General features: G+C 33.6%; 2 protein-coding genes across 3 annotated transcripts in view; one reads left to right on the forward strand and one right to left on the reverse strand.

Annotated features, from left to right (window-relative positions):
- Positions 1 to 16,445, forward strand: part of VRK2 (VRK serine/threonine kinase 2) — an 89,988-nt gene extending 73,543 nt beyond the window's left edge. For both annotated transcript variants that reach the window (XM_068564344.1, XM_068564343.1), the window contains exons 11-13: positions 3,751 to 3,917; positions 9,085 to 9,246; positions 16,069 to 16,445. In XM_068564344.1, coding sequence (XP_068420445.1) covers positions 3,751 to 3,917; positions 9,085 to 9,246; positions 16,069 to 16,413 — 674 coding nt within the window. In that variant the 3' untranslated portion in view covers positions 16,414 to 16,445. The remainder of the gene's footprint in view (positions 1 to 3,750; positions 3,918 to 9,084; positions 9,247 to 16,068) is intronic.
- The window catches only part of FANCL (FA complementation group L), a 78,564-nt gene continuing 71,180 nt past the window's right edge, over positions 15,968 to 23,351 (reverse strand). The window contains exons 8-14 of the mRNA XM_068564345.1: positions 22,271 to 22,421; positions 19,953 to 20,036; positions 19,403 to 19,448; positions 19,243 to 19,324; positions 18,243 to 18,359; positions 16,823 to 16,894; positions 15,968 to 16,517 (exon numbers count right to left, since the gene is read on the reverse strand). Of these exons, the coding sequence (XP_068420446.1) occupies positions 16,482 to 16,517; positions 16,823 to 16,894; positions 18,243 to 18,359; positions 19,243 to 19,324; positions 19,403 to 19,448; positions 19,953 to 20,036; positions 22,271 to 22,421 (588 nt within the window). The 3' untranslated portion in view covers positions 15,968 to 16,481. The remainder of the gene's footprint in view (positions 16,518 to 16,822; positions 16,895 to 18,242; positions 18,360 to 19,242; positions 19,325 to 19,402; positions 19,449 to 19,952; positions 20,037 to 22,270; positions 22,422 to 23,351) is intronic.

The raw sequence follows: 23,351 nt of genomic DNA on the forward strand, positions 1-23,351 counted from the left end.
ATAACTTCTGTCTTCTCCTATATGATTTACAGCTCACCACATTTGTCACTCTTGTTTTGTAGCTTTTGCTGCACCCAGTCCCATTCCCATAGTGGTGGGAAGAAACCCTCCAGGGTTACAGATAGGTTGCTAGAGAAGAAAATGTTTAGATCCTCTTTTCATTAGGACACAAGAATGCTGCAAGAACATACGCAGGCAGCGTTCTGGGCTCTGCTGATGGCATTGCTTTCTTTTACATGTATATTTTGGGAATCATGCACAGGTTTAATGGTCAACTGTATCTGGTATTTCTAGAGTGGACTTCCTGTTTTTGTTCCTATGTGTGTTGCTGAAAGAAGAGAAAGTTGATCTAAGGAAAGACTACTTTCAATTAATAATTTAAAAAACCAAACCATTAAACACTTGAATGCTGTTTAGGCTTGGGTTATAGTCTGACTCAACAGCCAGAAAAAAAATTTTGGATTGGCAAGGCATATGACCTTGGGATTCAGAGTATATTTCATTAAACAGGTTTCTCTTTCATGTTAGTATAGACCACTTCGGAATTCTTTAATTGGTAGTGCTATCAGTAAAAATAGTAAGGCAATTCAGCATTACCCAAGTGCCGCATGGCACATTGTTCAGCACCGAGTTAACCACCGAGTGAGACTGCCTCACAGAGCAGAGCCTGCTTCTGCTGTCCGGCTTGCTTTCTCTCCGAGATGATAAGCAGAGTGAATCTTGATCTCTGTTTCTACCGGGCAACTTCAAAGTTAGCTTTTAGCTGACTTATGAAAGTAAATATGTACGCTGAGTGTCTAGATAAGGTCAAGTAGTATCGGTTTCCACATGAGAGTTTAAAAGTAGAGTTAAATCATCTTAAACGTATACTTACAGCCCTTCTTTGACCAGAAACCAAAATTTTCATTTCCTTAGGAAATGAACAGACCAGTTCTGTTTTCCCACCTCCATTTCCCAAATCCCACAAGTCTGCCCAATATGAGTCTTCTGCTTCCCACTCTCTGTTGTCCCTTTCCTTCTGATGGAGGGAGGCAAACGGGAGAGTAGTATTCTCATTTGGGGGGATGGGTTGAAAGATGAAAACTTTTCGTTTATGTAACTGCACTGAGTAACTCAGTCAATATGCCAGTATTCCTTTTTGGCTAATATTCTTATTGGCATTTTTACTAAGTCACACAGCTTTCATTTTACTCAACAGGACAGCAAAAAGAGAGATGAGGAGATGTTAAAATTTTTTTTAAATTGTGTATCTCTTTTCTTGTCTCTCACGCACAAAAGGTAACTGTTCAGTTTAGGATTAGGAAAGAAAGCCCATGTGCCCTGGATCGTACACAATAAATGCTTATGGGCCAGTGTATATTCTGGGGCACTGCTATTGCTAAATATAATATTTGAGTGGTACGAGAAATGGTGGGAGGAGTGCCAGGCTCCTCTTTTTCAGTACAAACCATTTGTTTGGGTCTATACTATTATTTTATAAAATGCAGATTTCTATTTCTAAAGCACAAAACGTTGAAACTTTATTATTAACTGAAGGTCTCTTAAGTTAGTTGGTTATGCTTAGGAGAGTGGGTATTGCTAGCATGAGAATTAATCCGATTTACAAAAGGTTTATTACTAAGACATTTTATGAAATAAAACAGCTGAGAGGTTTGCAACATGCACGTCCAATCCAGTGTAATAATATCAATAATGGTTTCAGAAGTTTCTATCTCTTGAAATGATAGTAATGATACTTAATATTTCACTAGCTTAAAAAGCAGATGATTCAAGAATGTCATAATTTCATACTACTCAAAGCATTTGTTTTATAACTCTGGAAATATGCTAGTAAATTAAAAGGTGTACTTAATATAATAAATCCAGATCTTGAAAGGCTAACATTTAAACCAGTACTGCATCACAATCATCTAAGCGTCAGGTTTATCATAGTATATTCATAACAGAGGTGGCTCTTTTCTTTTTCTCCCTCTCCTACCTCACTGGTACCTCATTTTTTCAAACCCCAGACCCATGAAGGCTTTGCAGCACAGCTGCTATCAGCTGGTGGAGTGCCAGGAGTCTTCCATTGTCTTCTAACAGTGATTTGTGAAAAGTGTCCCCAAAATATTCAGCTCTCTTCTTCATTTGGGATATTCTGGTTAGTAGAATTGTAATATATACCAAACTGGGCTTACCAATCTTGAAAGGAACAAAGAACAACAGAATATTCATATTAAAATGGTAGTGGATGTACTTTAGTCTTTTTTCTTTTGGATCATCTCTTCAAGAACTGGACGCCCCCAAAAAGGGCTTCTGGAAACATGAGTTATGAATGTGATGAAGCTGCAGCACTTCCTAGTCACAGAGATCTGGTCGAGCGAGTGCTAGATAACAGAATCTGACATCTGATACTTGAGAGAGGAAAAAAGGAGGTTGCAGAATTGCCACGGTATCCAAAAAACCAAAAAAAACTCTGGAGCCAGGAGTTTCCATTTTAGCCGCAATAGCCTTATGTTCCTGGAAAATAGTTGTGGACAGTGTACACACAGTGTAAAATGGTCACTCTCTGACTTTCCTTGCGGGGGAGAGATGATGACTATTCCTTTTGGAATTTTTCCCTGTAGGGAGTGAAACCCAGTGTCTCTGCAGTTCCCCACTTGAAAGGAGGTAGGCCTGGAAGGGAGCGAAGATTTAGGAAGCCAGTTCTGCCAAGCCACGAAGCTTCCCCAATTTCCCCACCATAGGATATAAACAACTTAGTGAGAAAATAAGAGGTACTTGTGTCTGGGTCAGTAGTAAGTTTTTGAAGAGGAAAGGCTTGAAAAACTAGTTTATGGAGTATAAACATCTCTGTAAACAAATGAAAACATGCCAGTTTTTAAACAGTGTATGGTATTATCACTTATATCTCAGATGGAACCTCCACCTGAAACAAAAATGCAAACGACATTTGTTGTAAAGTGGCTATATTTCTAATTTTTGGTTACTGATTCTACTTGTACTGTATTTGAAAGTTTGTAGTTCGTAACTCTTTTTGTGGGGAGGTCACTATACCATTCTAGGGAAGAGAAAAAATAAAAGGTGGCAACTTCTCACCCTTGTGCTCTAAATCAGAAAGGCTATGCCATGATTGCACTGGGCTAGCTAGGTATGCAGGACTTGAGCGAGGTTCGGCAGATTCTAAAGTCAGTCACGGCTAAAACTGTAGAATTCAAGGTCACTTCTAAATGAACTGTTGTAATCTCAAAATCAAAGCCTTAATTACAATTTGCAATGATTTTTTCCTTTAAAGTAAGGACGTTTATAGTATTTTTAACTGAATTTTTAGAACTTCAAAAAACTTACTTTTAACTGAATTTTAAAATTTCAGAAAGAAGTGTGAAGCATGGCTGGTCTGTTATATTATTCATGTAGTTCTTAGTGGTTGCACCCTATAAATCAAAATCACTAACCATAATTTTAAAAATTTGCTTCTTTTGATGAGTGAATTGTAAACATATCAAAGATATGTTTAAAAAAAAAAACAACCACTAGTTTCTCCCATCTTGTCCAATCTGTAGGTCACTAGATTTCAGTCATTTTTGGATATCATTTAAAAGAGTACTTTCCTGTTGAACTGCTCATTCTTAGTTTCTTCGAGGGCGGGTGTATATGTGTGCATGCACTTGCTTGTGTAAGAGAAAAACAACAGAGATTTTGAGAATATTGCAGTTTTGAAATTTTTTTCCAATTATGAATGACATATTAAAAAAATTTAATACTTCACAGGTGAAATAGCCCAGTATTTGGTATGTGCTCATAATTTAGCATATGATGAAAAGCCAGACTATCAAATGCTCAAGAAAATTCTGAACCCAAGTGGAATACCTTTAGGACCACTGGAATTTTCCCCTAAAGGAGAGAGCTTAAATGTGCGTACTCCAAATAATCCAAAGGTAAGTTAACAGTCCCTGGAATCCAGTGATGACCTTCTGTGAAGCTTATGTACCAAATGAAGTTGTTTTAGGTGTCAAAATGAGTCTGACAGTCCTGTTTCTTACTTATATCTAATTCTTATATCCCCTGAGCTCCGAGAAATTTTATTGAAGGTTCCTTTGACTTGTTGTCTTTAAGAGAAAAATAGTAGGATCTGTGGCCTGTTGTGTATTATTAAAGAAATAAAGCAGTCACTGATGTCATAGAGATAGGACTAGGGTAAGATATTAAAGGCTTTATTCATGGAAACCTTTTTTTGCTGCTTTTTTTCAGATTTTCTTTAGTCATGCCTCTGTTTTTGCTTACCCTTGGCCATAATTTGGTGGTGGTAATAATATTCTTAAATTTTACCAGAATATTTGTATGTGCTGATATTTCAATCTATAGAAACAATTCTTTTTTGCAAAAAGTTATTTTTTAAAGTTACACCTTCCACTTTATCTTCCAACTGACTCCCTCACAGCAACATTTAAAAAAAAAAATTAGAACTGGAAACAACACAAAAGAATTAGAACTTGAAACATTTTTTAAGAAGGTGGGAGAAGCCTGAGACTGCTATCAGCAACATTACTGAACGGGCAACTAAATGTCTAATCCTGCCTTGACACTGCCCATGTGCAAAAAAAAAAAAAAAAAAGGGAGGGCTTTGTTTCCTGATGCATGTACATTAAGGTAGGGTCAGGATGTCATTCATTTTTAATATTTCTTGTGAACTTTGGATCATCACAAGTATTCATGAGCCAAGAATGCAGGATGCAACCTAATGTGACTGATAGGCTGCTAGATGAATGGTGAGTCAAGTATCAGTGCACAGATGGTTCTGATTTGCTGAATTTTGTAGCTGCTGCAACTGAAGACATAAAATATCCTTCTAGTCATAAATTAGCTCTTTGGAAGCAAAACCTTGGCACCAGAGCTTTACAACCTTCAATTAGTAGGGAAAGAAGTATTTGAATGACTGTGGTATTGACATCTGTAGGCCTGCATAGTAATCATTCCTAATAGAAGAGAATATCTGTTTGAGGAGGTTTTGCATGGCTAATTAACTACCAGTGAGAATATGTAATTTTTTCATGATCTCCTGATTGTCACCTTTCTCTCATGATACAATTACATTTTATTGTAGCAAGTGCCTCACAAACCAATTGTCAGCACTATTTACGTATTGCGGAAGGCAGAACAGAAGTTCATGTTTAATAAAAAGCCACTGGATTTTGATCTTGGTAATTACTGAGACTTATTTTAACAGTTTTATTGACTTTTGTGTTTTTACCACTTTTGCAACAAAACAAAGAGCCATTTCCTTGACATGGTATTTCCCTTGCAATAATAGCCAGCACTTAATCTACACTAATTTAAGTAGATTTTTTTCCTTTTTTGTAGTTTTTCAGTTTCATAAACTTAATTGAAATATAAAAGAAGCCATTTAAAAAACTGATAGCTATATCCTCTGATATAGAATTCTAATTATTACCCACCAGAATTTTCAGTTTCATCAAATTCAAAGGATGTTTGTTGTGAAACCATTTTTATATGTAGAGATAGAACATAAAACATTTTTTTCCAGTGAGCCTCAATCAGAAATATTTTATTCTTCCCTTTTGATTAGAGCACTTTGATTATGAGTAAAAAGAAAACACTAAGAATAATATGCATTCTTAAGACTCTAGCTAATTTCTGTTAATAATATGATCAGCCTCAGTATATAGACATTAAGATCAATCAGGGATATATTTCATAGCAGATCAATATTTACTGAATAATGACTTTATTTCTGTAGTATTTTGAGTACACTAATATATTTGATAATCATAAAATATAGGTTCACCATATGTGACCACACCTTAAATTTCTTTTTATTTTTAAATTAAGTTGACAGATTTTGAAATGCTGCAAAAACCAAACTTGAAAATGATCAAAAGCACAGTATGATAATGTAAACTGTCCTGAACTCAGTTTTCCTAAATGATCAAGGATAGTTTCCACAGTTGACTGCTTCCATAACAAAAATCATTTTTAAGTCCAGAATGAATATCAATCACATGGCCCCAAATTTCTCTCTTTTTAGACAGAATCCCCTCATTAGTAGCTAAAGATATTTCTTGTTACTCTATACATGGATCTAATTATTTAACAAAATAAATAATGAACTCTGGACTTGTACTTTTTGGACAAAGATACTTAAAAAGAAGTCAGTGGACCAGGAAACATATATAGATAGATAAATAAAATGTTTCTATGATTCAGTATTCAAAGGAAAGTTATGAATGTTTAATTTTTTAAGTGTTATTTCCCTCAGTATGAGTGGTTTGTGCCTTTTAAATTTAGTAGTTATAACAAAAATATGTTTTGGTTAGGTATTATAAAATAGCACATCACTGTAAGAATCTCAGCAAACTTACAGTATCTTTTTGCAAAAAAAAAAAAACCAGAGGGATTTATCCAATACTGGGTTTTACTAGGCATCGTAAACTGTTCCCTATAAACTGAACCTTCTTCTTGAAGTCCTCAAATACTGTTACTGGAGTTAAATTGGAAATGAACTTTCGTCAAGGTAGTACAGACGTTGATATTTTTTCCTGAAAAGCAAATCTTTTGGGACATTTGCCTTAATCAAAATGATACTACGTACAGCTGATACTACTCTCTAGTAGTTCTGAAGGCTCTGGCATTGTCATATTAGAAGAATCTTATCATCAGGGCTACCTCAGTCTATTTATGCCATCCATTGGGATGTAATGTCCAAAATTCACTGAAGGAAACAATTCAGTAAGAATGCTTATTGAGGTGAGCTAAAGCTCCAGGATTCCTGGATGAGAATGCTAAAGCCAAGCTAGAAACCAGCATTACTGGAGGCCTCAATTCAACCCTTGAATAAGCCATTTCCTCAAGAGCCAGTAGTGGATCCTTTTATCAGTTTACCAATATCTCCCTCCTTATTCTGATGTGTGAATCCATTTTGTAATTTTATAGACACCTGAGCACAAGTGAGCCACTCACCCTTCCCGACCACTTTACTAAGGCAGAGGACTAGTTGTAGGTCATAGTTAAAATGTTCAAGCTATCCTACATTTCAGACAAGAAAAAGTTTGTTTCTTCATTCACCCTGAATCTGAGGTTCGTATAGCAAATCCAGGGGTGAATAGATTATTACTGGTAGTAGTAATCTTTGTATTGAACTTAAAAGCTTACAGAATTCTTACTTGAGCTTTAATTCTCAAAATAATTCTGTTAAAGTTGTCTTCATATTTCTTTTCTGCATGAGAAAAAGAATATAAATTCTTAATTATAAGCACATTTTTGCTTATTGAATTTTAGGAGTCCAAAAGTGTTCCTTATTTTGTACAACAGTCTGAAGTGCCAATGAAGAATTAAATAAAAATTACCTTATTTGAATAGCCACTTTCTGGAAAGTGACACACATTTGGATAGTATCCTTCTATTTGATTATGTGGGATACCCAGAGTGTCTTCTATATTTACTTTTTTTTATCTTTGAGAAAAAGTTTTACTCTGTTCACAATTAAGTGTTAAACTTCATGATCCCACTTCACTCTTATCATTTTAAAAGTTTCCCTAGAAATAGAAATTTTCCATAAATTGGATATCATTTTGTTTATTAGCTAGAAGTGCTCATGGCAGCACAACTTAACCATCCAGCCAACTGACAGCATATCCAGGAGGCATTGTCTCTTCCAGGAGGCCTCAGAGAGGGCTGAATATATTAGACCGAATTTTGTTTGTACATCAGAGGCTCCCAGACCAAAAACTGTTATACCTAAAGTGCCTAGCATATAGGAGGCACTAAAATTCTCAATATCTCAACTAATCCTTTCTGTCACAGAACACATTTCATAATGATTGGCAAGCCAGCGTTTTATTAGGATAGAACTATGTACAGCAGCCTTGGGAAACACTTTGTTTCACACTAGTGGTATGATGGGCATTTGTTACCAAGATAACTTCAATGGAAAACTGGCTCAGAAGGTGGTTACACATGAATTTTCCTAGGAGTTGGGGAGAGTTGAGTGGTAGAAATAAAGAACCCCTGAGTGACCAGAAAGCAATTCCAATTTCCAGGTTACTGAGAAGCAATGGCTTTGCTATCCTTTGAGAAGCTGGGTTCCAGGAGGAGGGGTGAATAAAGAATGGTGTTGTGACAGCTTAAACCTAGCCACAAAACACCAGCATATTTTAAAGGGAAGGAGTGAACACACTTGGCAATAGAAGCTAAAAGTTGAGAGACTACAAATTAAGGCTCTGCTTGCCCAGCCAATGTAATTCATTCTCTAGTTTGGCACTGGCTACTCCATTATTTCCCCTTGTACTGTTCCTATCTTCTGCCCCCTATTTAACCCATGAAAAAAGGTGACGGCACTTTCAGCTGCTGTAAACATGAAGCTGCTGAACAAATACTTCACATAAGGATCTTCACTGTGGCTTTCAATCTTCCAACTGTATTGTGGGATCTGCCCTTCTATTTCTGTGTCTACTTCAAGGTTATTGAGAGCCAGTCATCCCCCAGATAACAGCATGGTGTGAAAAAGAAACCTTAGAGACAGCAAGCTTGTTGTAGAATTTAACCTCTGATACTGGTACACAGTATTAGATGACATGGACTGTTATTCATCTGCTCAAAGGTTAAATTACCTGTATAAAAAAGTAAGCAACATCATAAGCTCCTTTTGTATGTTCACATTAATTAGGCTCACTTCAATGATAGAAAACTAAGATTCTAATTAATAAGAATTTAATCTGAAAAGATGTCCTGGATCCACTCCCAGCAAAGGTTAATAATGAATTCATGTGCAGTTTTCAAATGTGACAGTTTTCTGTAAAAATGCTGTTTTCAATAAGCAAGTTATCTATAGAGATAATTTCTAAAGAGTGCACGACAGTGACACTGATTTTAATTGGTCTTGTCCTATTGATGAGAAAAGGCCTGGATCTTGCCAACTACTGTACTTTTCTATAATTTCCATTTGTTGGTTTCCTCTTTATTTCTTCCTTTTTTCAAAGCTTGGCAAGTATAAAATTTTCAAGAATCTGGACATGAATGCATTTTTTTTTTTTTTTACAAGTGTCAGAAGTTTTCCTTATATATTATTACTTAACTCTGTATCAACAGGTTGATTCACGAAAGGCTGCAACAAAGCAAGTCAATCAGATGCAAAATAGGTTACTAGAAAAAAAAGGCCACAGTGAGAGAAGTGCTGAGTCCTGTGCAACGTGGAGAAAAGTGCAAGAGGAGGAGAAGCTGACTGGGTTGTTTAACAGTGAAACAGCGCAGGTGAGAGGCATTTTGTTGTTGTTGTTTCCCTTAATATTACATTAGAATATGCCCTTTGGGAATAAAGACTTTTATTTTCTCCTGAGGGCCAAGGTTGTACAGTTTTGTTAAATGAGAAAGGACAGAAAATATCCTATCCAGTGGATAAAATCAAAGCAGCCAAAACCAGTTATCATAGAAACAGAATGACAGTGAGCACATTTGCGTGCAGATCTGATTTCTTTCTTTAGCCCGAGAATCTAACGAAGTGCACTTGAATTTGTTAGGCCGTCTACGATCCATGAGGGACTCACTGTATTCCGTACTGTTACGTTGGCTCCTCCAGTCTAACCCAGAAGCAGATGTGAGAGGGTCCCTGTCACTGTGGTTGTATTTCAAAATGATGTACTTTTATATCATCCTATCATTTGTTTGGCTAGTGACTCACCTTTAGCAGATGCCTCATTCAGGCAACAGCAAAAGTCTTTCCTAATTTAACCTTTTTTGACAAGGAGAAGCATACAAGGTATTTATATCTGCAGTGAAAAAAAAAATTTCCCAAAACGGCTAACATCTTATATGATTTCAACATCATTTTCTCCAAACGGTTTCAGGTAGTTTACAATATGGAACAAGATAATGCTCCCATCTTCTATCTCCCCCCTGCCCCCCCCCCCAAAAAAAAAACAATTGGTTAATCAGGCAGCTGGGATGTTAATCATTAAACTGAGCACTGAATTTGGCTCTGAACTTCCTGGCAGCCAAGGCAAAAATTAGAAGCCTACAAGTTAGGCATTTCTCATCTAACTAGCAAGCATACAAGTTTATCTAGAGAGAAAAATGCTTTTTTTTTTAGTACTAATAGGAATCTTTTGCATTTATTCTGTTATAAAACAATAGTAGCATCATTTCCTTTTTTTATTTTCAAATTGATATAAAGGAATCTACTTCAAGAGGACACATTTTATAGTTCCCATTTATAAAATTAAAGACAGATATTGCTTGGTGACAAAATTTAGATATTCTTGAGTGCTCTTTTTCAACCCTCCATTGTATAACTACATCATAATTTGCATATCCATTCTCCTATTAGTGGGTACCTGGGCTGCCCCTGTCTCAAGCCACCATGAATATAGTTGCTCTGAATATTCTGACACAAGTCCTTTTATGGATATGTTTTGTTTGTCCTGTGAAGTGGAATTGCTGGGTCATGGGGCAGATGTATGTTCAACATTATTAAAAGCTGACAAATACTTCCCACTTTATACTCCCATCAGTAACATATGTGAGTTCCATTCATTCCACATCCTCCCCACTATTTGGTGTTTGTCAGTCTTAATTCTAGTCAACCTGTGTATAATAGTATCTCGTGGTGATTCCAATTATCTTTATCTGATGACTAATAATTGTGAGCACCTTTTCCTGTGCTGACTGCCCATTCATATACCTTCTTTTGTGAAGTGTCTTTTCAAGTTTTATCCATTTTTATTTGAATGGTTGTCCTTCTATTATTAAGTTGTAGGAATTCTCTATATATTCCACATATAAGTCTCCTGTCCAATGTCTGTATTGTGGATATGTTCTCCTAGTGTGCAGCCTGCCTATTCATTTACTTAACAGTGTCTTTGATGAGCAGGAAGTATTTGTTTTTATTTGAAATTCAATTTATCAATTTATTATTTTTTTTCTGTAAAGAAATCTTTGCCTACCTCAAGGTCACAAAGTTATTTTGCTATATATTTTTTAGAAGGCTTATAGTTTTAGCTTTCATATTTGGGTCTATGAGCCATCTCAAATCAGTTGGGTATAGTGTGAGATAGGGGTTGAGGTTCCTTCCATACTGAAAGCCAGTTATCCCAGTACCATTTCTTAAAAAGATTTTCCTTTTCCTAATTAAATTTCTTTGGAGCCTTTTTCAAAAGTCAGCTGACTGTATAAGCGTGGGTCTATTTCTGGACTCTCTTTTCTATCAATCTGTTCCACACTGTATCAATTACTGTAGCTTTATAGCAAGTTCTGAAATTAGGTAGTTTAAGTCCTTCAACCCCTTTCTTTTCTTCAAAGATGCCATGGCCATTTTAGTTCCTGGTCCCCTCCATAAAATTTAAGAATCACCTTGTCAGTTCCTACTAAACAGCACAATGGGATTTTAATTGGAACTACACTAAATCTAAAGATCAGTTTAAAGGGAAATGAAATCCCAGCAACATTTGAGTTCTCCAATGCATGAACCTGATACTTCTCTCCATTTGTTTCTTTCAACAGTGTTTTGTAGTTCTTAGTGTAGATATCCTATACATCTTCTATTAAAATTATTTCTCAATATTTTGGTTTTTAATCCTATTGTATATGTCATTTTTTCAAAAATTTTATACTCCAGTTATTTGTTCCTGGTATATAGAAATAAAATTGATTTTGTATATTGACCTTGTGTCTTGGGATCTTCCTAAAATTCACTGATTAGTTCTAGCAGTTCTTTTGTATTCTTAGGATTTTCTATATCATCAATCATGTTGTCTGTAAACAGAGTCTTCTTCCTTTCCAACATGTATGCCTTTCATTTATTCCTTTCATGTCTTATTACACCTGCTGGGACCTCTAATACTATACTGACTACTCAATATAGTAATGAGAGTGGGCATCCTTGTTCCTGATCTTAGGAGGAAAAGCATTCATTCTTTCACCATTAAGTATGATGTTAACTGTAGGTTTTTCCTAAATGCCCTTTATCAGGCTGAGGAAATTTCGTTGTATTTATAGTTCGTTGAAGAATAAATTTTCGTCATGAATGGGTATTAAGTTGTTTTTGGGGATGTGTTGAGATGATCATATGATTTTTCACCTTTACTAGTATAATGAATTGCATTGATTTTTGAATGTTAACATTTTATTTCTGGAACAAATTCCACTTAGTCGTGATGTGTTGTCATACTGAATTCAATTTGCTATTTTTCCGTTACAGATTTTTATATTTACGTTGATGAGGGATAGTGGTTGGTAAATTTTCTTTTCTCTCAATATACTTGTATGGTTTTGTTTTCCAGTCATTATATAAGTTACATTAGAGGGAAGTGTCTATTTTCAGAAAATGTCTCAGTAAGATTTGCCTTTCATAAAAATGACAGTTTAGAAAGAAAACTATCTAGGTCTAGAGTTTTGTTGTAGTAAAATTTCAAATTATGAATTTACTCTCTATCACAGATATAGTGATGATTAGATTTTCTTTTTCTTCTTGTGTCAGTTTTGGTAATTTGATCTTTCAAGGAATTTGTCCATTTCATTTAACTTGTCAAATTTGTCAGCACTATGTAGTTCATGATATTCTCTTGTTATACTTTTAATGTCTTCTTTATCCATTCCTGATAATGGTAACTTTATTCACTTTGCTTTATAGTGACACTGTCTCCTCAATCCTAAACCATGGAAAGCATTGGTCTTTTCTGCATCACTATAGTTTTGTCATTTTGAGCATGTCAGTATAAATCAGATTATACACTATGTAAACTTGTTGAGATTGGCTTTCTTTCTTTCACCATAACACCCGTGAGATCCATGCAAATCTTGCATCTATTGATAGTTCATTCCTTTTAATTGCTAGGTAGTATTCTGAGGTATGGATGTTTAGTGTTGAAGAACATATGAGTTTCTTCCAGTTTTTTGCCTTTCACCATGTAGTATGATGTTACCTGTAGATTTTTGGTAGATGTTCTTTATCAAGTTGAAGTTCCCCTCCATTTGTAGTGTATTGAGAGTTATTATGAATGGGTGTTGAATATTGTCAAATGCTTTTTTATATCTATTAATATGACCATCTGGTTTTTCACCTTTATACTGTTACTATGGTGGATGACATTGATTAATGTGAATACTGTGAATTACTGTGAATACTGAAACACTCTTACATTCCTTGAATCAACCCCACTTGGTCATGTCGTATTATTCTTTTCATTTGTCATTGGATTCAGTTTGTTAGTATTTTGTTGACGACTTTTACATCTCTAATGAAGACTGTTGGTCTGTAGTTTTCTTTTTATTTTATTGTCTTTTTCTGGTTTTGGAATCAGGTAATGCTTGCTTCATAAAATGAGTTGAGACATCTTCTAATTTCTGGAAGAGATTGAATAGAATTAGTGTTTCTTTTTAAATGTTTTGGAGAATTCTCCAGTGAAACCGTCTGGGCCTAGAGATTTCTTTTCCTTTTTTAACTATGAATTCAAGTTCTTTACTAAGACTGTTCAGATTATCTATTTCAAGAGTGGACAGACTTTCCTGTAAAGAGCCAGACAGTAAATATTTAGGTTTTACAAGTCATATGGTCTCTCTTTTGTTCAACTATGCATTGTAGTGCAAAAGCATCATATACAATAGGTAAACAAATGAGTATAGCTGAGTTCCAGCAGAACATTTATGGCACTGAAATTTGAATTCCATGTAATTTTCAAGTGTCACAGAGTATTTTTTCCAGCCATTTAAAAATGTAAAAACCATTCTTAGGTGGCAGGTTCTACAAAACAGGTGTCGAGCTGGACTTGGCCTGCAGACCGCAGTTTACCACCCCCGAATCTATTTCATCTTGAGTTATTTTTGATAATTTGTGCTTTTCTAAGAATTGGTCTATTTCGTCCAAGCTGTTATATTTTTATTTGTAGAACTGTTCATAGTATTCCTTTATTTAAATTCTCTAAATGGAATTGAAGCCTATAGTAATATTTCTTTCCAAATATCAGTAGTTTGTTTTCTCTCTTTTTTGGTCAGGTTTATCAGTTTTATTGCTCACAGAGCCAGCTTTTGTTTGAGTTTTCTCTATTTTTGTTTTGTCGATTCCATTGATTTCTGCTCTTATTTTTATTTCCTTCATTCTGCTCTGTATTTTCTCTTTTTCTAGTTGCTTGAGGTAGAAACAAGCCTCAAGTATTGAATTGAGACTTCTTTTTTAATATTTAGTATTAGAGATTTTCCTTCTAACAGTGTGTTAGCCATGTCCCATGTATTTTGATACGTTTTCATTTTCATTCAGTTCAATATATTTTTAAGTTTCTCTTGGGCCTCTGACCCATTCAGGAGTTTTTTAAAATTTTCAAATGTTTGAAGATTTTCCTGTTCTTTCCTTCTGCTTGATTTAGGTGTATTTTCTTTTTCTATTTCAGGTGGAAGATTAGGCTACTGATTTGAAACCTCTATTTTTTTCTAATATAAGCATTGAATGCTATAAATGACCTACTGAGTCCCCTTTTAACTGCATCCCATAAATCCTTATATATTGTATTTTAATTTTGCACTTTCCCATGAGACTTCTTTTGATGTCTTGGTTATTAGGAGTGTGTTGTCTAATTTCCAAATGTTTAAAGATCTTCTGTTACTGATTTCTAATTTACATTATTATCTGAGAACATGCTTTGTATAATTTTGTACTTGTTAAGGTTTATTTCACAACCCCCAGGATATGGTCTATCTTGGTGAATATTCCAATTGCGATCGAAAAGAACATGTACTCTTCTGTTTTGGGTTGTAGTGCTCTATAAATATCAGATCCCATTGGTTTGTGTGATCTAACCTTGCTGTTTTTGTCTAATAGTTCTCTGTTAATTACTAAGACTGATGTTTTCTAGTAAGGAGGATGTGAGCTGCTGCCTCTTTGCTGTCCCTTGCTTAATGCAAGGCAATGGTGGTCAGTAGGGCTATGTACCAGTAAAACTTTACTCACAAACAGGCAGCTAGCCAATGAGCCACAGTTTTCCAACCCTAGCCATAGACTGTCTCTCCCGATCAGAGCTCTCAGTAAACTGAAGACAGCTGGTAGTTAAATCCTTTGATGAGTGCCTTCCCATTTGACATCATTTGTTGTTGCTTAAAGAGAGAGAAGGTATTTAGGTCACACAAGAGATGATTCTATCTTGAAATTTTAGTAGTTTGACTTCTATTCTTACCTAGACGGGGATTAACTAGATCATCCACTTCTACATGTAACTTATATGTAAATGCAGCTTAGATTAGCTTACCCGTAGCTCTCAGCCTTTAGAAATATGATTTGATGGTGTATTTCTTTTTCTTTGTGGAAGAACAATGCTTTATGGGACTACTGGAGTAACTATTAACTCATTTTGCCTTTAGTGAATTAAGCTGACAAAACTTTAGGAAAATTGCATTTGTGTGACTTTGTTAGCTCTCAGGCAGTAAAGAGTAGTTTATAGTTAGTTATCTCAATAATTTATTTCTTTTTAATGGAGAAGCTAAAGAGCCTTCAAGACATCTCTTTTGACACAGTGAAACTAATTTGTATAGACTGCTTGATTCCTTTTTGCTTAGGAGATTAGGGTGAGCATCTTTTCTTAGATCAGCTTCTGGGCAAATAAATAAAGATTTTTACCAGCTGTCTTCTCGAGGTCTGTTATGGGAAGATGTCCATCTCTGGTGCTCCGGCAGGAGGCTGCAGGGGGCAGGCCACTGGCTAAGGCCAGTCGTCTGTGGGTGCACAGCACTTGCCCCACCATCTTGCTCCAGTGCTTCTAGCATCTTTAATTATTACTGACCAAAAAGCCTTCTAATTATCACTATTTTTTCATATTCTAACCTATTTTTAGATTATAAATTATTTAAGAAATAGCCTACTTCTTGGTTTAAAAGAACCAATCATCAATCAAATTAACCAGATTTGGTCGTTTGATGCTGGTAAGTACTTTATAAACGCTTAAAATCAAGAACCTAAAAATAACTTCTCAGGAAAAATAAAACACACAAAAACTTGATCTTGTGTAACAAATTTTATTTAGCATTCTTATAGAGTACACAAAATAAACACTTGGATAACTCAAACCTAACAAACACATATGTATTTTCTCATAGGAAAGCACAAGGAGAAGACAAAAATATTGTGAGTCTCAAGAATTTCTGAATGAAGTAAAAAGTTCTCCACAAAAATCCAGCAGTATACAGTTCCCCAGTTCATTTTATGAACCCCATCAAGATTTTACCAGTCCAGATATGTTCAACAAGTCAAGCTCTCCATCTTGGTACACATACACTTCTACAACTGGTATGGAGGTCACAGAATTAGACAGTTCTACAGGATTTTGGCTTACAATTTCCCAGTTTACTCTTAGTGAAGAGATAAAGGCAGATGTATATTATTATGGCTTCACCATTCTTCTTCTTTTGATATTAGTATGTCTTGCTTTATATTTTCTCTAAAGATATCAAATAAAATCCTTTTGATAATTTAAGTTTCCAGTTCTTCACAGAAATGTTGCATTCTTATTTCAGGCTTTTCTCCCAGACATTTTCAAGGTAAGTGGCTTATAAAAAGAGGAATGCTTTATATTAGAGATGGTGTAATGATAGAGTTCGGAAAATACTTTTTAAGGTTCAGATCACCTAGGAAATCTAGAAAAGGGGTTAACGTTTTTTTGATCAAAGGAGAAATCTGAAAATTAAAATGTTAATAGGGACAATTTATCTTAGAAATTTTTTTTTTAAATACATAGATTGACAGATGTTTCCAAAAATTTTATATAAGCTGATATATACTATACAGCTATCTTCTAAAACACTTTACTAAAGCTAGGCACATTTTATGAAATGTGATTAATAATTTGCTTACCTTACTACAATATGGACATTCACCAAATATGACGTTAAAACTCTGTCTACTAGTCAGTAGTCCTCTCAACCACTGAAGATTTTAAAAAGAGAAGAAAAAGGGAGAAGTGTCAACATGATTACATATTACAGGTACTCCAAATAAATATTTTTTTCTTTTTGAGTGCATTATATTTTTATGCCAGATGATTTGCCTTCTTAATTTTCTTTTGCAAGAGTAAGAGGAACATCATCTCCTGAGCCAATACCAAACTACTAAAATGCTGAATAACAAGCGGAAACCAGTATGGATTTCAAGGTCTGTACCACTGATTTATAAGCAAATTATAGGCCCCTTTAAGAATCTGATAAAAAGTATGCACCTTCTCTACCCCCAAACAGATGTACACAAAAAGTTAAGTCCATGGGGTTCACAGACCCTCCCTAAATCCATTAATCACAAATTAAGAACTCCTGCTACAAAAGAGATCGTAGGCTCTTTAAAATTTAGGTCTTAATTCTGATCTTAATCACCAATAGTAGGGTTAATTCTCAATCCATTAATTACAAGCAGGAGGCAATCCATTTTTAAAAATTAAATGAATTTTCATTATTACAAAAGAAAGCACATGTTCCCTTAAGAGCATCTCTATAATTAGACCTAGTATTCTATGATTTTATATAAGGTAAATTGACATCTCCTCTACCTAAATTCTCCACTGTTAAACTGCAGCTAGCACCAGCCGCTATCTCTAATCACAAAAATCAGGAGGTAATATTAAGGAAGTTTTTAAAAACTGAAAGCACTATACAACTGCAAGTCATTTTGTATATAGATGCACATACAGTTAGTCATATGTCCACTGTGCCCTAAGATGAATGCTAGAGAGCAAGTGACTGCAGACAGGAAGGAAAGCAGACTTCACATGTATTATATATACAGTAAATAAAGTGTCATTGACTAAGAGTGTTGTGAGTTATTTAGATCATAATATGCATTCTTCTCAATATCAAAAGTAGGATTATTACATTTATTCTATACTTAAATATAGCCTGAAAAAGTAATATGTACTCTACAGTACTAGCTCCCTTTCACCTTATTGCCACCATTACTCCTACTTGGATGAGTTTACAGAGTTTGCATTGTGGTTACATGAGATATTTACAGAAAGATTCCAATGTTCCATCAGTTTAATTTGTTATGCATCAATAAACAGTCCATGAGTATATTCTAGATACATTTTCCCACTTCTTGGATACTTTTTAGGACATTTATAGATTCATTAGTAACCAGGAAGAAATGAAATACACATTTGGAATGAACTGTTAAAGGAGATAATGGCAATAAAAGATCACTATTGACTAAACAGATTTTAGATTGTTTAGATTTCAAATATGCATATTTCCTATGCTGTTAGTCTTACTGATATTTTTATTTTTACCTCATATAAACATATTTGATGGAAAGGCTGTCCACACCGTGAATTATCACACACTTGATCAGGAATGGCACCATCAAGTTGATAGGCATAACAAATTCCACAATCCATAGAAAAGTCCTTCAAAAGAAAAGAAATATTGGGGGATGGGGTGGGGGGAAAAATGAAATATTTATAAGAATACACAAGGTGAAATAAAAAAGAATGAATAACATGGCATTAGATACTATTAAATTTTTATAAAATTTTTATAAAGGTAACTATATTGCTATGTTACAGAAAATACAGTCACATCACTATTTAACACCTTAGAAAAGCTATCTGTAAGAGAGGGCTTCCTTTTTCATCCAATAAATAATATACATATACTAAAAAACAGATTCTACTTTTGGCTCACAAGATGTTTCGTGCTTAAGTAATATTCCCACTATGTACATCAGTATAATGCCACTGCGGTATGCAAAGACAGGAACTGACATTAGCTGGTGATTATACTAAACTTCAAAATTCTGCAACTAAAGGAAAAAGACAAAAACATCCCCACCACTTTAGTAGTCTACATTCTTAGCAGCTTTGTCAAAAATCAATTCTTAGTTTATCTTTGCAGTGTAGTAGTGTCTATTCAATTTTGAAAAACTACGCTGCCAACCTTCACAAACACTTGTTTCAAGCTATTTAGAACTTTATTTCAGTCATCCATAAGCAGATAGTATAGAAAACCCAAACATCTCATTAGCTACATTGGACCTTTCCCCCTATTTTTAATAATAAAGATGTCATTAATCACTTTACTGCTACAATGACCATGAAAAAAGTACACTTATAACCACCAATCAAAGGTTAACAAGTTCTTTGATGCAACTGCTGCTTGCAGTTCAGAAGTCTGTTATAATATTCTTCCAATTCCTTCCCTTTCAGCCTCATTTTTCTCTGGTGCCTAAAAGAACATTTGACTTTCATTATGCAACACTATTTGGAATATCAAAGCACTGATAGGACTTACAGATTTTTCCAGGATAGCACGAGCTGGAAAATCAATTTCTAAAACATCTTTCAAATTTTGTAACAGACTATTTTCTGGATCCCTGAAAACATGAAAAAAAACCTGTTATTAAATTTGTAAAATCATAGAAAAGTAACAATTATATTGCAAAGATACCTACCACAAATGTATGTTTCTGCTCAGCCTAATTCCCAGGGGTTTTACCACTTCAAATATTAAAAAAAAAAAAAAAAAAAAAAGTTTAATAATTTAGGGTTTGCTGCTCTTATTTTGTAAAGTCACATTTGGCACAGAATTTGTCTCTTTTTATTGAGCTATAACTGATAACACTGTATTACAGATTTAGGTGTACCACATAGTGATTCGGTATATGTATATATTGCAAAACGATTACAAGTTTAGTTAACATCTGTCATCATGCAGTTACAAAGTTTTTTACTCTTGATGAAAACTTTTAAGATCTAATCTATTAGCAACTTTGAAATATACATAATATTTGTTAATTACAGGATTTGTTTCCTAAGTACGTGATTAGAAAATCTAAATCATATATATTATATATTAAAAAAACACAGAAGTACACAGTTCACAATGAGACATTTTCATTTAAGATGTTTACCATTATTAATATGTTAGAATAATATTTAATTACAGTGGTAGACAAATATTTTATAATTCTGTTAAAAACATTTAAACCTGAGATCTCATACCATGGTCAGCTCCAAGAAAACAGCACTCAGGAAGCATAGTAGGATGCCTGGGGTCTACCTCTATATTTATCGAAGCATTATTCCCTAGAATAAAAGAATATTAAAGCTTTTAGAAGTAGAACAGATAATGAAACAAAAAATAAAGGAGTATTTGTCTGGGTACTTATTTCATTGTATACCCAAGGAAAGATTAACAAATTGTATTGTATATATATAGTTTTTTATAAAGGTAAATATACTACTAATTCATAATTTAACAAAAAGAAGTAATTTGAAGATTTTGATCATGACTAAAGATTTGGGGATCCCAAGTTTCAAAAAACAGAGCCAATCCATAAGTTAATATAATTAGTTTAGATACGAATTCTGGTCAGAATTCCATTAGAGTTTGAATAAAAATTTTCTAGAGTGATAAAAATCTTTAATATATAAAAATTACAAGTCACAAGTTTAAGAAATAATCTAAATGATATCGTAATATCCTTGAAAAGTAATAGAACAAACATAAAAGACTAAAAATACAATAAATGGTAAAAATAAATGTTTAAGAATTGAGTTTTATAAAAACATTTTCTGAAACCTTTATCTCCCTGTGAAGCTTTCCTGGATGAGTTAACAAAGGGGTCAATTCATATTAAATTTTTGGAAACTGTTCATTTAATAACAAAAACAACTAACAGTTTACAGAATCTAAGGAAAAGCTATTTCTACTTGGCACTAAATTCTTTTATAAATTTTAACTGTACTAGAGTATGTACAAATTTCAGAAATTTTATTGCTTTTTTTGAAGGTACATAGTGTGGTTGTTTAAGGTTAATTTGGATTTCATTTTTCTGGTAAAAATGTCTTGATAAATTCTATACACTATAGCATAATCCTCTGGCTAAGGTTGGCAACAATATAAATACAATTATTACAGATCTAGCAAAAAGAGGTAATCAAGTAAAATAAAAAAGTAAGTCCAAGTAATTCAGTAAGAAAAACAAAATTACAAAAAGTTAATTTATAATTTCATTGGTTAATGCATTTTTTACATGAACACATATTCCACGTTAGCCTTTAGCAACGTCACCTAATGGCTCCAGAAAGTACTTTCACTTAACAAAAATGATCGTATTAACTAATCTTTTGATTAATTTGCTGAAAACTTGGTGCTAAAAGGGCAAATCAATGCCTGAAGGAAAAAAAAAGGAGCTAAAAGGTAAATATAGGGAGAATGAATAAATACCACGTTGTTTACGCTGAACAATGAGAAATAAGAAGTATATTTAGTCATAACCTAAGAGAAATAATTATTTTAATGGGGACATTAAGATAATAAATTACTACACTTCTCTGAAGAAAATATTTTCATTTTAATATCTACTTGTTCACAAATATACCATAACTTGGTTAATTATTCCAAATTAAATACTGTTAAGACTTTTTCAAACTTGGTAAGTAACAATACTGTCTGTAGAATTGCTGCATAATTATACTTTCCTCTTCTCATAGTAACATGTCACTTTTCCCCCCAGATAATCTATTATGCCTGGGGAGAAACTACTAATTCGGATATGATTCACATCAAAATATCAAAATATCCTTCATAACTATATAGTATTTACTGTGAACTCAAATATAGTTTAAAACATCTAAAATCTTGAGAGGTTGAGCTTTAAAACTGACTTCATGTATTGCTTGCTCATAATGAGAATACATAAAACAATCATCTTATAGTAAAGAGAATATGGTAATATTTCCAGGATGATATTTATGGTTATTCCACATCTTATTAATTTCATATATTTATAGTAAATTAAATACTTAAAATGTATTCAATTATTTTGTAAAGCTTTCTTTTTACTCCTCAATGGCATGCATGGCCACTTCAGGTTCTTTTACCCTCCTCTATATTTCTGTCAGAAAGTATTCCCAAACTTGTTCGTACTAATCTTGTCTAGTTTCACGAATGAAGACTTCATTATTTCTAACATAGTTTTTTTCCTAAGTAATGGAAGTTTTGAAAAATCTACTCCACAATTTCTGTGCTAATTGAAAGCTAATTAAACACTGTCTCTGAATGCTACTTCCATGGATTAGATCATCACCTTTTGTAATGAAACACCTCAGTACTTGCCCTTTCTACTTGAAATATTTACATTTAAATACATAGTAATAAAAGAAATCATAGTTCATCTCCCAAAGTTTTAATAGTTGACTTCATACAAAAAACGTCATCTAAGAGTCCAATGTCATCTTAGATTCATCTTCCTAAGTAATACAAAATACAATCAAACACCTTAAAAAAAACCCTCCTTAATCCTCTTTTACTCTACCTAATGCAATTCTGCGTGCTGTAGCGCTCCTTGTAGGTTTTTCCGGCTCAAGTACCCAAGTCTTCTCATCAATTTCATCCATAACATCCCAGAAGGCCTTCAGTGATTCCAGTGCTGCCAAAAACTGACTATGAATGCTTATTAAGGAGCTCTGTGAAAAGACAGACGAAAGCTGAATAAGCTGCATGACACTATCAATAGTGGATTATCTTTCACTTAGAGGATACAACTCAGTTTACAAGTTTTAAGCTCTGTTTCATTCAAGCTAAAACTAGACTCTAGTAAACAACAGTCAACTCTCCCTGCTTCATATCTCTTCACCACTATTAGTATTAACAGAATTCTTTTTTGATTGTCACTGGACTGTGCACTTATCAAGAAAGAATTGCTTTTTAAAAACCATATTTATTATGATGCATTTTGTACTATATGTATGGAAAGGTATACCTTGTATTAATAATTACTATTATTAACGTATACAATATATATTTAGCATAGTGTCTATACAATTTTAGTATGAAAATATTTTTATTTTCGCTCAGTTATCAATTTAAATGCAGCGCTATCTGTAATTTGATTAAATTACTTTTACACACTGTTAATAAATAACTTTGCAGAGTTAATTAGACAAAGAGTATGAAAAGGTTTTACACACTTTTAAAGAATTCAACAGAAATTACAAACAGGATTTCTTTTGATGTTAAATTTTTAGCCAGTCTCTGAATTCAGTACTTCAGGCATTAATCCTTCATGGGAATTAAATACATTTTCACTAAATGACAAGAACTAAAGCCATCACTGATTTTAAAAATCAATTCATAATTACCTTCAAAGTCAAGAGTTTCTTATAAAATAATGTGGTATGGTTAAAAGATACAACTATTTACTAAATATTTTATATAAAAAGCCATCAAAACTAAAACAGTTTTAAAAAGAATTAAGGATTTTATTTACTGTTTCAAATAAGCAAAACATATAAAAAAGTCACTGTAAAACTGTTGGCTCGTATCAAATGTATTCATCTAAAATAACTGATACAAGCCAACAATTCAAGAATATGATACACCCTGAGTAAGATGAA

The sequence above is a fragment of the Eschrichtius robustus genome, chromosome 15, assembly GCF_028021215.1.
Source record: "Eschrichtius robustus isolate mEscRob2 chromosome 15, mEscRob2.pri, whole genome shotgun sequence".
NCBI lineage: Eukaryota > Metazoa > Chordata > Mammalia > Artiodactyla > Eschrichtiidae > Eschrichtius > Eschrichtius robustus.